The sequence below is a fragment of the Balearica regulorum genome, chromosome 22 (genome assembly GCF_011004875.1).
Source record: "Balearica regulorum gibbericeps isolate bBalReg1 chromosome 22, bBalReg1.pri, whole genome shotgun sequence".
NCBI classification, from domain to species: Eukaryota; Metazoa; Chordata; class Aves; order Gruiformes; family Gruidae; genus Balearica; species Balearica regulorum.
In genome coordinates, this window is record NC_046205.1 from 1,552,445 (window position 1) to 1,567,204 (window position 14,760).

The 14,760-nt window shown below is 46.5% G+C and overlaps 1 protein-coding gene across 5 annotated transcripts in view; it reads right to left on the reverse strand.

The window, feature by feature from the left end:
- Positions 1 to 2,255: 2,255 nt before the first annotated feature.
- HIVEP3 (HIVEP zinc finger 3) overlaps positions 2,256 to 14,760 on the reverse strand; it is a 270,230-nt gene continuing 257,725 nt past the window's right edge. For 4 of the 5 annotated variants that reach the window (XM_075774101.1, XM_075774098.1, XM_075774099.1 and 1 more), the window contains 2 exons: positions 7,720 to 8,780; positions 2,256 to 4,860 (listed from right to left, as the gene is read on the reverse strand). In XM_075774101.1, coding sequence (XP_075630216.1) covers positions 3,967 to 4,860; positions 7,720 to 8,780 — 1,955 coding nt within the window. In that variant the 3' untranslated portion in view covers positions 2,256 to 3,966. Of the gene's footprint in view, positions 4,861 to 5,681; positions 5,747 to 7,719; positions 8,781 to 14,760 lie in introns of all 5 variants that reach the window. The other variant, XM_075774102.1, reaches the window with a different exon arrangement.

Sequence of the window (14,760 nt, forward strand, 5' to 3'; positions counted from 1 at the left end):
GATAAATTCATGCTTAAGCATAAAGAAGTTACTAAAACTCCAGAGATGCTTAAGCTTAAGCCAATGTACAAGTGCTTTATTAGTTCTGGATATAAGGCTTGGTACGTAACATGACAGCTTCAAGGAGTTATTTAAGAGCATGGGCCAAGTCCTTCGTGCAGAATGATTTCTTGGATGCCAAAGCATCCATTTGCCATCGAGTACCTGCATTCATGGGAGCTACACAAACAGCTTACCAGGGAAGGAAACGTCGGAGTAGGGTTTTGCCTGATTAATCAGCTACATAACAAAGAGGAGCAGCCAGTCTCTGGAGGCCCCGTGCCTTCATGGACTATAAATTTAAGAACCTCTGCCGTAAGAAAAGCAGGGGATTTTATTTCCACCTGCTGATGAAAAGGAACGACTGGGCTTTGGTTTTTAATTTGCCTATTTACATTATTAATACATTCTCTTGCAAATAATACTGCTAACTGCTCTGCAAAGCATCGGTACAGATACAAACCTATCCACCCCTGAAGCCCTTGTGGAAGGTAAATCAGGATTTATCACCACTGTTTTGCAGACAGAACAGACACCCAGAGTGATATTAAAAGCTGTAACCTGCGAACAGCTTTCACCACGTGTGACACAGGGAGGCCAGCGGATGCTCCAGATAGGAAAGGCAGCCGCCAGTGATGGCTGGGTCTTCAGCCCCGCTGTAAATAATGTGCAACTCTATGGAAATCGGTGGAGCTGCGTCACTGTGCTCCTTGGCTGAGTATGAGGCAGGAGGGAGACACGATTTGCACAAGGTCACGCTATGGTTTCACAGCAGGGCTGGGGCAGCCCCCCGGGGACGCCCGCCCTGCCCGCAGACGGAGATGCTGGTGCCGGCGCGGAGGAGGACACCCTTCCCGCGGAGCTCTGAGCTGTCAGTGTGATAATTAGCCCTTAAATATCAATTATTTTTTCTATGTGTGATCCTTTTTGCCTATCCAATAGGCCATATTGCGCCCGTTAGGTATAGCATGAAGCACCATTTCACCCCAGCCAGAGCCTCCTCTGCCGTGCCCGCAGCCGCTCCGCTGAGACGCTGAACTGGGTCAAGACTCGGCACAGCCTCGGTTGGTTTTTTTTGCCCATCTCCTGAGTTTTCAGCGGTCCCTGCGTGCGGGGAGCACCACGATGCTGCACAGCCCTTTCCCAAACTCGTCTCCCCACTTTTTGTTTTTAGCTGCAGGCGAAGGCATCCGGATGGTCGCACACACCGCTGCCCCACGCAGCGCCGGCTGCCAGCCCGGATGCTCTGCAGCTGAGATGCAGAAAACTTCAACTCATCTTGAGCTGCTGGAAAAGCTTTAAAAAATAATAATAACAACAATAATAAAAAAATAAACCACAACAACAAAAGCAAGAAAACAATGTAATGACTTCTGGGTTTTGTTGGGCTTTTTTTTTTTTTTTTCCCTCTGTCCAGAAATGACAGAGGGGGAGGAAAAAAAAACAAAAAAAAAACCCCATGCAAAGTATCAACAGGTCAAGGATTAAAATACAGCTACAGAAAGAAGCCGAGCAGATTTGATCTAGCCCAAAGCTCATGTCAAATGCACCTAACAAAACCAGGATGCTGAGTGCACAACTGCTGCATTATTTTTCTTTATGTACAATTTCTATATATATAAATATATATATATATATATAAAAATTAAATACAACAAGCTACCTTGGAATAATGTTAAGAGTGTGACAAGGGCAAGGGGGGGAAAAGTGACAGAAGCAAGGAAAGTCAAAACTGTTGCTAGATTTGGTGGATGGTTTCCAGGGATGTTCACACCGACCCTGGCTGAGCAATCCGCTCCGAGTCATCTTGATATTAAGCACACGCTTAAAGCCTGAGTAGGCTTTAAGCTGGTGCTTAAGGTTTCTCTGAACAGAGTTGCTACGCTGAAGTCACAGCCCCCGCTCCTGCCATGGGATCTGGCTGGGTTTGAAAGCAGGACCAGCTTCGAGGCTTGGGGCCAAAGAGGGGGAGATGGGAAAAAGAGAAACTTGATAAAAGTGCTAATTAAGGTATAAATGGGTTCTGGATGTTGTTTTGGTCAGTGTCACAGCCTTAATGTTATTTCCATGATATCTTCTCTTGTACTTAATTCCCTTTACAAGAAAAGAAAAAAAAAAATCACAGAAGATTATTAAAAAAATTATATTATTTGCCCGTGAAACGGGAACAGTTCATAGCTCATCAAGTCTGGCAAGGAAATATGTTCTCATTCAGGTTTTTTTTTTTATTATTTCTTTTAATTTTTATTTTTTTTTAAAAAGTGTATTACGTACCCGATAAACTGGAACAGCTCTGAAAGAAGAAAGAACTGGTCCACTGGTTAAATATTTTTTTTCTTTTTTGTTAAAATAAAAAAAAAAGAGGTTTGTACAGATTCCATAGACCAGAAAACCCTCTGAAGTAGTAAAGAGCCTGCTGTCTGCTAGGGCAAACATGTATCGAACATCTGTATTTTAAAAAGTGTGTTAACGTGACAGAGAGGAATGGCTCCATCGGGTCTCTCTGTATTTGGTATCGTATCTATTGGCAGTAGAGGCCATTGCTCTGCTATGGATGGTCATAGTTAAAAATTTGCTCTGGAAAAAGTTACTGTGCATGCATAACAAGCTGATTGCAAACATTAACCACTCAGCATCATAACTTTTTTCTTCCAAAACACTAAAAAAGGGCCCGTCTGCACACCAAGGACTACGTTTGCGACATTCCGCTTAAATAAATAAATAAAATTAAAATAAGACACAGAGTCACTCGTGAGTTACAGAACCGCAGGCGTGCAAACGAGCAGAGCACAAACTACTCCTGCATCCCTAGAGCTCCACGAAGCCAAACCAGCCAGGACCGAGCGGGGATGGGATGGAGGGAGCTTGTCAGCAACTAAAAAATTACGGAGGAAAAATGGTTACAAGGCTGAGTTTACTTCCACTGTTAAACCAAGGGAAGGTGTTTACAGAGGGCTTCCAAACCCCAGAAAAGAGGGGCTCTCAGGCACAGGCAGGACTTTGCCGGGGCGATGCGGGGGGCATCGCGGAGTGGCCCCGCGTGGGGGAGCGGGCGCGGGATGGAAAGATTAAAGCAAGCAGGAGGCCGGCTCGTCCAGCGAGAGACACCATTCCTGGCGCTGGGTCTACATTCGATACATTCCTATGTTCTTGCAGTTAAGTCTTTGAAGAAGAACCTTTTTTTTGTCCCTTTTTAGAAAAGTGCTTTGATGGGTTCTGCAGGAGGGAGGGATGCTCAAGATTCATTTTCTCTTTTGAGTGACAATTTCTCTCCCTGCGAACCAACCTCCCCCTACTCAAGGAAGTGCTAGTTTCATTTACAAGTTCAGGGTAAACACGTTTTTCAAATGTAAAGCAGTCTCAACTGTTTAAAGCACAACCATAGGCAATCAGAGGGATGCGAGAAAAAAAAAAACAAGCACTTTGCGAGAATTAAATAAAGCATGTAATAAATACGAATCATAAACTTCTGTACACAGGAGCAAGGGTTTGGTTTGTTTTTTTTTTTTTAATCATTTAATCAATATAAAAAAGTTTTTCTGTTTTGTTTTTGTTTTCAGTGCATCTTCTTCCTCTTAAAATGCTTAACCCTTTCCTTTCTGCATCTCTCAGGCCCATAATAACGCACACCTAAATGGCAAAAAAGACAAGGTCTAACAAACCCCTTTCCAAAAAACTCTAAAAAAATATTCACAGCCTCAAACATTTTTGTACATTTCAAGCAACAAAAGGTATAGAAAAAGGCACAAGTAACTGCATACATGTGGAGATAATACCAGACTGGGACAAAGAAAACCAGGAATCTTCCATGGGTTTGGTCATTCACTAGAGTGCTTCTTATAGTGATGATTATACTAAAGGAAATAGTGTTGAAAATGTCTGTTGATTTTACATAGGAAGCCTAAAGGTGGAACAGATGGTGGAGGCTTAAGTACTTCCCGTGTTTTCATCCACCTTGTTTTGAGTTTGACCTAAATCTGCGTGCTCTAGGTGTGGACTGCTCTTCCTGGAGGTTCCCCCTTGGCGACTGGGCTCTCCGGAGAGGTTTCTCCTCCGGACGGAGAACGGCTGGACGTGCGAATGGCTGGATGAGGGCTCTGAGAGGCAGCCGGTGCTGCTGCTTCGGTCCAACGGCTGGGAGGGGAGATCTGAGATGAAAGTGCAGGATGATTTAAAAGAAGTGCTCGAGCTGCCAGATTGCTTCTTGCCCGGTTTTATCAAGGGTTCTTCCCCACTTGTCGAAGGCTTTGGAGAGTGCTCGTCAGTTGTGCTGGGGCTGGCTGGGGATGCCGAGCAGCCTGCCTGCTCCGCGTGGCTGGACTCAGCGAACATTTTTACCCTGTATTCCTCCTGGTCTGTCTTTTGCTGAAGCTCACTAGTCCTCATTTTCTCTTCTAAGTAACCGCTGCTCGTAAGCTCTGGGGACAGTGTGTATTTAGAAACCTTTGCAACCGGGGAGACGGATGCTGATGACGGCTCCCGCGGGACCTGCGGTTCCTCGTCCCTCTCGGGAGCCCGGCTGAACTCAGCGAAGCTGCTGCCGCCAGAGGCAAAGTATCCTGCTTGCAGGGACACGACTGAGCTGGGCACCAAGCTGGGATGGGTGCTTGGCCTCGCCTGGACCATCTGGATGCCCCCAATGGGAATCATAGGATACGGGGTCCTCGTGAGCTGCTGCGAATGCAACGGGAGATGGCTGAAGACATTCTCCTCCCCTCGGCTGGGAGCGTGGACATGTATTTCATGAGGTGCTTGCAAGGGTCTGGAGCAGACGGGCTGCCTGATGCCAGGTGAACATGTTGGGCTTCGTGGTTCTATCTTCTGCACCAGAGAGGGAAAAGAAACAGCTGAATCAGTGCAACATACAAGTTACAGCATTAGCACCATTAATGGTCTCTATAAGGATTGGTTTTGTTAACATTTTTATTCTAATTTGATGGAGATCAATCAACCAAGGAAGATTTGGACCCCTAAACCTTTAAGGTAAGGAGCAACACAACCCACAGAATTTGCCTTCTGGGTACAAATATGCCCACGGTCTGTCGGGGCACAGATCCAGGGCTTTAGTTCAGGCTTGGATCGTTACAGAATCAGAGAATGGTTTGGGTTGGAAGGGACCTGTAAAGGCCATTTGGTCCAACCCCCTGTAATGAGCAGGGACGTCTTCAACCAGATCAGGTTGCTCAGAGCCCCGTCCAACCTGACCTTGAATGTTTGCAGGGACGGGGCATCTACCACCTCTCTGGGCAACCTGTGCCAGTGTCTCACCACACTCAGTGTAAAAATTTCTTCCTTATATATAGTCTGAATCTACCCTTTTTTAGTTTAAAACAATTATCCCTTACCCTATTATCAGAGTTGCCTTTGAAACCCCAACAGAGGATGCCAGCTTTTCCTGCCATCTGAGCCGCTTTGGATCCCTTTCCGTACATGGGGTTTCTGAGAGCCCAGAATGTTATTTAATTTTACTGTATTTTCTTAAAGCAGGATTACATCCTTAGAGTTGCTAATTGCAAGGATGTTTTGGATCGAGTGAGAGACAGCGTTAACTCTGACACAAAGCACACCCATCAGTGTGGTCCCCACCACCACCCTCATGGTGTGGTCTGTAGAAATCAAGGGTTAAGACCCTACCATTTTACCTTTTCCTCTTTCTCTCTCGGTGCTTCACATAGTTTCCTAATGTACATCATGGAGAGATATGTGGCTAAACAGAAATGGATTAATTAGTGATGAGGTTATTACTAAACCCCTAAACAGGACTCCCAAGAAGAGGAAGCAACAGAAACCGAAATCAACTTTCCTTTAACATGGGGTTAGCTATAAAATTTGAGGGTTGTCTGGAGGGCATATTTCTTTGTAGGATTATGGAGAATTGCCGGACGCTACAAGTTGGATCTCTATGTAGATGCGACAGAGGAAAGGAGCAAAAGGGAACAGAAGAGAGAGAAAGCAAGAGCCACTGAAGATAGCGTATACTCGGTCAGCAGTTACAAGCCCGAACACTTGCTAAATTTCACTTATCCACATGAAATCTTGGCAGAATCACTATAGGCATACTGGGAAACCCCCAAACAAATCATCTCAATGGTGCAACAGCCATCAGGAGAGACGACCTACTGCAAGAGCCACTGGGAAGAGAGGTGGTCATGGTCAGGCCTGACTTGGCAGAAAGCCTGACACTGAAGCTAAGCTAAGATCGTCTCCAAGTTTCTAAGCAATGCATAGGCATCAGTTTTGAGCACAAAACTCCATTTGGGATCTGGTAATTCCACGTCTGATCTTTCTGTCTCTTGTAGCCTTACCAGGAACATATTTTTGCAATGAAAGCCCCGGTGTCCATCTTGCTAACAAATAGAAAGTTTCCCATTCGAGTCATTATTGTTGTTTTGGAGGCACATGAGAAAAGAAACAGTGGTGACCTTGGGTGCATAAAAGGAGCAGGAAAATGTAGCAAAAAGGTATATATGTGAGACCGTAAGTTAAAAGGTGTGAATGGGCAGATAAGCAGGAGTATACAATATTGTCTCCTACTGTGGACTAAGGAGCTCAGGGGATTTGCTACAAGTAGTGGCAGTGGGCAGTTTTCCTCACAGAGATGCTTTAGAGTCGAAGGGCCGGGGTTTCCACAGCCCTGAGATTCACCACAAGAAGTTAATTGACAGGAAAGGCAAATAGCATTAAAGTAAGCAAAAGTTTGGACCCCCCCAAAAAAAAGGATTGTCTCTGAGAAGCTAAGACAAACACTTGTAGTAGAAAGCAGAAGGAAGGCAGCACCAAAAGATGGTACGTTATCATAGACATGGAAGAAACGCACACTGGGCAGCGTGGCTTTTCTGGAGAAGACCTTGGTCAGCATCTGCCGTGACAGGTTCTCCAGGGGTTGTATAAAGGCCTCTCTCTTCCCAGCGCAGTCCCTAACGGCTCGAGTCTCACAGCAGAGCAACTCCAGCAACTGAATCTCATGTTCATCAGCATAAAATACAGGAGGGCCAGGCACTTCAGTAGAAATGGGAAACATTCCACCAAAACCAATGTCTAATTTGCCTGTAGCAGTGGGAGGAACATGTAATTTTCCTTTACCCATAGGATTTGATATGTCCAGCAGAGAGACTAAATAATTTTCTGGACCCAGTGGGAAACACCTCTCTGTGCTGAAGAGAGAAGCGAGATGAAATCAGAGATGTCCAAACAAACATTTCTCAGCAGTTAATCGAACAGAGTTGGCTGCTTATGTACGTAGCGCAGGAGTCAGCAATAGAGTGCAATGGCTAGTTCAGATCTGGTTCAGGTCACTGACCGGTGAAAAATGGTCACAGCTTCACCCCAGCTGGTGAAATCTCAGAAATGGGCATGAAATTACCAGGAAAAAAATGTGTCTTAATGACAAATAGTCATTATTAAGTGATCATCCTTACTGCTTGTCTCAGCAGGAGACTGGTTGGGTCAGGAGTACAAATAATCCCTTGGAGAAGGGACAACTTGATTTCTCTTCAACTGAGATGGGCAGGACCAAAATGGGTGCAAAACCCATTGCTGTCCATTGTCACTTTTCTCTGGGTTACCTGTGACATCGGTCACAGTCAGAGTCACTGCGCACTTCTGCATTGCAACTCTCATTAAAAAACATATCAGAGAACATACTGCAGGGACTAGAAAGCAAGAAGAGCTTGGACTTACCAGCTTGGACTCATAGAGCTGTACGTTTTTGCCAAAGAACCTGTGAGGTAGAGGCATTGAAGATAATATCCCATGCTGGGCTTGATATGAGCTTTGAACTTTGTCATCTGCTGCTGATTTGCTAGTACCAGGCAAGTCCTCTTTCCCGGGGGATGGATACCTAGGCGACTCTGAACAGCCTGGAGACCAGACTTTCTTCAGCGATAAATATCTGACTGATGACATCTCTCTGCTCGGCGACGAGTGCCTCACAGGGGAGACTTCTCCTTCTGGTGGAAGGTATGTTCTTGGGGACAGCTCTCTTCTGGGGGAAAGATGCCTGCTGGGCGACAGCTCAAGTCTTGGTGACACACATCTCAGTGGAGATGCCTCCCTCCGGGGAGAGACGCGCTGACAAGGAGACAACCCTCTCCCTGGAGACAGGCACCTTAGAGAAGACAGTTCTCCAGTTGGTGAAAACCGTTTCGGTGAAGTTTCATTTTTGGTTAACAGGTGCTTTCTCGCTAGCATTGGTCTGCTGCTGCCACCACCTCTGCCAGAGTCCTGGCTCGGAGACCACCTTTTTCTTGGGGAGGTGTCTTTTGAGGTTGACAGGTCCATAACTAAGGACATCTGTGGCCTTGTGACAGACTCTCTTTCAGCAGAAGCCAATTGTTCGGTGGAGGTCAAAGCTGGTCTGTGGAGACTCAAGAAGCTGTGGCACACAGCAATGTCACTGCTGTCTGCTGACCACTTTGTTTCCAGCCCTGAGGAAGAGGCCTGCTGGCCTTCACCTACTTTTTGGCTGCTGGAAACAGTTTCTTGGGCTAAGGACAATGCTATTTCAGTGCCTTCCTCTTGAGAAGATGGAGAGCCACCTGAAGAGTGCATCGGGAGGGTGGTATGTTGGCCTTCCGGCAACTTTAAAGGTGGCTCATCTTGACTCTCCTCTTCCTCCTCATCATCCTCATCTTCATTGTCATCATCATCGTCAGATTCCTCTAGGTCTGAAAACTGGTGTTCCTCAATTGGCTCAGATCCCTCCCGCCCCTCAGAGTCCTGGAATAGGTCTTCACTGGTTCCTGAAGGGATGGGCAAACAAAAAACAGAGAGTGTAAAACACACATACAGGGACTATTTTTGTGCTAAATCTGCTCAAAAGTTCTAAGGGGACAAGAGGAGAGAGAACCCGGCTATTTCCTAGATCTGATCATCTCATGCTGTGAAGCCTGCAGTCTTGCCCTCTGTGCCAACTCCATTCCGGATGACCCCAGTAGATCCTAGTGAATCCCACCGTTGGGACCTCCCGCTCTGCCCTAATCTCAGTTCCAGCCGTTGCTCTGTAGAACACACACAGCCATCCATCGCTGCTTCTGCTGTACACGGTCACACACCCTGCCTGCCTTTCTCTAGCAATGTAAAAAATGCTCGTAACCGATCAGAAAAGCAGACACACTATCACCCTTTGGTGGGCTTTTTATGACTATTTGTTGCAATGTTGTCTAAAAAATATCTACAGCTGCCAAAGTGCGAGTAAATTGCTGGGATGACTGCTCCCATCCTCCACATGTTGAGCCTTTTCCTGCCTAGATTACATGATAGTTAAACATTAGCAAGACAGGATTTTTATTAAAAAACAAACAATAGGGTTGAAAGAACCTCTGTGGATTTTCCCTTATTTTTATAAATTCTATGATGCAGATGCTTCTTTGTGGCAGAGGTTTTTGCTGTCTGTGGATGGCCTTGCTCAAGGATGGTTTGTTAATAAGAGCTTGTAAACAGTGAGGAGTATAAAAAAAAGCAAATTCTAAAGGATTTGAAATGTATCTGCAGGTAAAAATACGGCATGTCTCTTCTACTTTAAGGACCAGCAGAAGCTTTCTGAGACCAGTACCAAGCTCCTAAGCAGCTTGCTGCTGGCTGACCTGCTGCTCTGCTCTGCACTGAAAAAATCTGCATTTCCCCATGCCAGATGTGCAGCGACCCTGGCAGAAATGCAAGCTCAGCCTGAAGAGGTCCATCGGGAACAGCCACTGGATGTCACTGTAGCTCAACACAATTGCACCGTCAGGAGGCTTTCCTGCAAATCCCCACTGCTCGAAGGGCTGATAAAATACCAGTTTCTCAAACTCTGTTTATGCCAAGCACCAAGACGATGGGTGCAGAGCTGCTGGGACGTGCTTGGTCCCCCGCTTTGGAAGGCGAGAGCCGGGATGCTGCTCTGACACCTGCATGAAGCCGGGGAACTAATTGTAGCACTGCTGGCCTCTTTTCCCTGGCAGTTCAGCCTAGGACACCATTTCTCCTCCGATGAACACTGAAACGGTTTTCCATTTAGAGCTGCCATCTGTCAGCAGGACAAGCCGGAGGGGAAATTAAATGGAGTTAACGCGGAGGCTGGACCACACCTGCCTGCAGCAGGCAGGGTGGTTCTCAGAAGGGGACATGGCCACACAGAAGTCACTGTGATCTATGGATAAAAAGTCTAATTTTGTTTACTTTGAATAAAAGGGTCTTACTAGTAAATGCTCATGAAGTATTTGGCATTACCAGTGAAATAAGACATGTATTTTATCATGGCTGACTAGCCATCCAATAATCAGCCTGAAATGCAACTCATTTGCTCCCCACCCTGTTTCAAAAGTATCTCAGCTAGTCCATCAAGCACGACCTACTGCAGAACTCATTCAGCATCAAGGCGAAGTCAGCAGCTCTCCGCCAAGAGGCTGATTTGCATTGTGAAACGCTTGTATAATGATGGTGTTTGCTGGACCCAGGATCCAGTGGCGGGTTGTTTGCAAATTCCCAAAGGAACTGAGTTCAGAACAAATATTATTCCAAATGATCAGTTCTCCCAGCTGTAGGATGAACTGTGCATATTTCTTACATGGAAAAGGAATGCATTTCACTACCAGAGCTATGAGCTAGTCCCTGTCTCTGGTTTTGGGGTTTGACATCTATGGGTTTCAGGATGGACAGGCAGCTGTAGCCTCAGTCTCCGCTGCGTGGCTCTGAGAGCCTTGTCCTGTGTGGTCTCTTTTTTTGGCCCCAGTCACACAACGGACAGGCGCCTGCCAGGACAGACAGCGAGGTCAGAAGTATGGAGTGAGGGAAACGTGAAGCCAGCTCCGCACTGGGGAGTTGTTTGCATTTGCCACCGAGGGAAACGTTTCACTGAGTCCGGGGACAGCCCAAAGCAAGTTTGCTTTGGCCTCGTAACACGCTCCTTGCAGGCAGAAAGAGAGCTCAGACCAGAGCCACGGCTTCTTGCAACTGAAATGCGTTTTGCTGAGCTAATGGGCAGAGAAAGGGCAGGTCAGGAGAAGACAGAGAGGGAGGGAGAGATGGAGGAAGGAAGGAGAGAGGGAGCTAGTGAAAATGTGCCTTGTCAATGGCTTTGTCTGAGGGCTGCATTTCATTACACGCGTGTTGTTCTAAGTTATTCTACCAAACTGGTGCATTCACACCAAGCAAAACCAATGCAGGAGTGAAGAATTATACTCCAATCTCCTTTTATAGTAACACCCCTTCCTTTCTCCTGCCCCTTAAATAGAAATAAAAACAATCAAGTGAAATATAACTGTAGTTTAAAATAATCCAGGGAGTTTTAGGAACTGCTGCTCCCTCCCTGCCTGCCCCCAAAGGAAAGCACAGCAATCTTCCTGCGCTGCTTTGTGTCACATGGAAATACCAATGTTCTTTTTTTTTTTTTTTTTTTAATTAAAATAGTCGTTGCTGGACTCTGTTCTGAGCCTCTTTGCAGACAAGTTACACAGTGGTTACACAGGGGAAGGCTCTTTGCAATCCACTACTCTAAGAGCAGGGTATGTGTGATACAGCTGTGATCTCTGATGTCTCATGCACCTTTCTGCCATTTTTACATTATTTTCTCATCCATCCAAATAGCCTCAACCATTACAGTACAAAACACAATTTTCTGACCATCTTCTTGGCTGCTTTATTTAGTATTTACTTGACATTTGTGAGCAATTGGCCTCCTTACTTATGAGATAGAATATTTGAAATTTCAGTTCATTGTAAAACCAGGTGAAAAAGAAGCTGGAAGGAAAGGAAGGGAACGTCCTCTGATACCACACCTTCCCGTTTTCACCTTTCTGCATTCTTTCCTGGCAGACTGTCCCTTTTACATGAACACAAATGGTCTTCATCAATGGGAGGAAATGGGGACTGTATATTTTTTGTAATTCTAAAATTACACGGATTGCTTGCATAATGGAATACTGTCCAGACAGCGCAACACATTCCAGCGAGCAGCCAGACAGCCAACAGCAACAACAGGAGAGGAGTCCCTTCCGAAAACTAATGGGTTCGTCTCCTCTGCAGCACAGGTAGAGCCCTTCCTTGCTGGGCTTAGCAGGTGTCCAACCACCATGTCTTCAGCCACAAGCAGTCAGGGACCAATGATTTAATGATGGCCAAAAAAAAAAAGTCCCCAACTGATGGACCCATTGTTTCCACTGAGTGCTCTCCCAGCTGACCTGGGGATGCAAGGCAGACCTTTCTTGGGCTTTCTTGGATTTAGACCTACTCTTCCCATGAGGCCAAAGGCTGAGACCAGCTCAGCCTCATCACCTGCCAGTCCTCCATTTTTGCAAGCAGAGTGCTGCCATCATCCCACAGCCTGGACGGGCTTTCACTGCGCTGCTGAGTGCACTACTATTAACCCTGTATGAGCCTGGGGATGAACGACTGAAGGAAATCATGAATGAAAGCATTCCACTGGACTGGTGAAGTGAGCCCTTGCTATTCTGTCCTCAGAAGCCTGCAACTACATGTAACATAAATAGGACTTCTGATTTGCAGGTTTTCAAAAGTGACACTCAATTAATATGATTCTTAAGTTCTAATTTACTATAGTAGAAAGGTTTAAATTAACAGTTATTCTTTTCAGATTCATGCAACCAACATTTCAGGAGCCACTCTCCTCTTTCCCTATCTAGCTTTGATCTGCAGAAGCATCACCAATGGGTGGTATAACAGCAGGCAGAGATTTTTTGGAGACCATCAGCTAATCAATTATTTTAAGTGGGTTCCCAGACTGAAGGACCTCTCCAGCAATCCCATATGGGAGCAGTCTCCCGCTGCTCACACCACGCCAACACTTTTCCCTTGGGACACCTACTGCAAAATCCCCAACTAGGTTATCTTTTGGCCATGCCCCCTTTTGGAAAGGCCACGGCAAATACAGCATGTCTCTGCCTGATCAAAAGGTTGCTCTGAAGATCTGGAGAAAACCCAGGAGTTCAAGCACATTGAAAAGGAAGAAAGCCATCCCTGAGCCAGATCAGATGTCCTCAGTCTTGGTTAGATGTTTGTTCTGCATGGCCTGGGAGAGCCCTTTGTCCATCCCTGTACGTGTCAGGAAAGGCACTCTGAAAGGGGGCATGGATGTCTAGTAATGCCATAGGGCTCACTCTTTCTCCCATGTCCTTGTCCCCTGACCACTGAGCTGGATGCACCTGACCTGAACCAGAACCCAAGCCTGAGAGGTCATGGTACCACTGCACTGGAGGATCACTGGGCTTTGGGACTGGTTAACCAGTGGGACTTCTCAGATATCTCCTGAAAGTTCTCTGCTGGCAAGTTGAGCCGTGGTTTGTTCAGGTCAAGAACAGTCACATCAGCCCTCCAAGGCACATTTGTCCCAGGACAGTGACATGAGCCCCACACCCCATCAGATTGCCCTGCATCTGCATCTCTGTGCCTCCAAAACAGGGTAGCCACATCTGCAGGAATGGTCCCAAGGCCATGCTAATTCCCAAACCGTGCTCAGTATTTTTTTGGAAGTGTGGTAGATGGCCTAACCACAAATGTCTTGTTGAACGCTCCTGCAGTTTAAGTTGCGACCATGGCGTGCCAATGCCTGCAAATGTCCTCAGCACTGTTTAATTAAGCAGAGTGGACATACCCCAAGGATAAAGCACACTGCAGGGGACAGCATTTCTGAGCTTTGATATCCAAAAGACATGAAGCACCTTGGAGGGTCCAAGCGGCCAGGGCTGCCCGGCGGGTGCAAACCCCCCAGCCCCCTGAACCACCTGCACCGGGAGCTCCCTCTGTGGCTCGGAGGGCTGCTGCCTGCAGCAGAGCAAACCCCATTCCCACCATGGGCTCATAGGGAAACACACTTACTGATTTTTAATTACCTATAAAGCAGGAAGTGTGTGACACTGTCCACGTCCCAGGAACCAGCCCCTTTCCCAATAAAGCCTCTGATGGACTTGACCTCAGCAGGGGACCGGGGTGATAAGCGCCGTTTGTTGTTCCTGCCGAGTTAACATTCCCTGGCTCACAACGCCGACTCCAGAACTTGCTCAGCTGATGTTCACTTTATAAAAATAACCGTGGCGCCATGTGTTTTATGAAGTTGATTTTAACCCATTGTCAACAAACCCTTGCAGGCTGTGGCAGAATGAATCGCAGGGACGGGGAAATTGAAATTGTTCAGGGTCCGATGGGGGGGGGGGGGGTGTGGTGGAACAGGAAATGGGAAAAAAATGCTAAAGACAGCCATAAGAGCTGCTTTCATACTGGGTTTCTGGGGTGGCAGCCAGGAAGGGTCAATGGCGTCATGACCAGCCTGCAATGCAATGCAAACAGAAACCACCACCCTGCTCTGTGGCACTAAGTGTTTTATCCAGGAATAATCATGCTGTGACAGAAACAGACCTGTGCTCCCAGAGCCTCTCTTCCCTCTATAGCTGGTATGTGCAGTGTTTCCTATAAATGCAAATGACCTACTGAATGCAAATGCAGATGACCCAAAATTTCATGAGGACCTAAGTTCTGCTACCCCTAAGGCTTCTTCCCCATCATTCCTGCACTGTAGCTCCAGCCCTGAATACTCAGGGTCTTGCTAAAGGAAACAGAATAACAATCGTAAAAACATCTAACTGTTCCCTGGAGACACATAACCTAACCCTTCACAGCTGCCGGAGTGCAGTCTCCAATAATTTGGGTAAAATATCTTTTTCTACCTCAAACAGCTAAGCATACATGAGAGTTCCCATGTTCCTTCATCTCCCAGCTTGGAGATCTTCC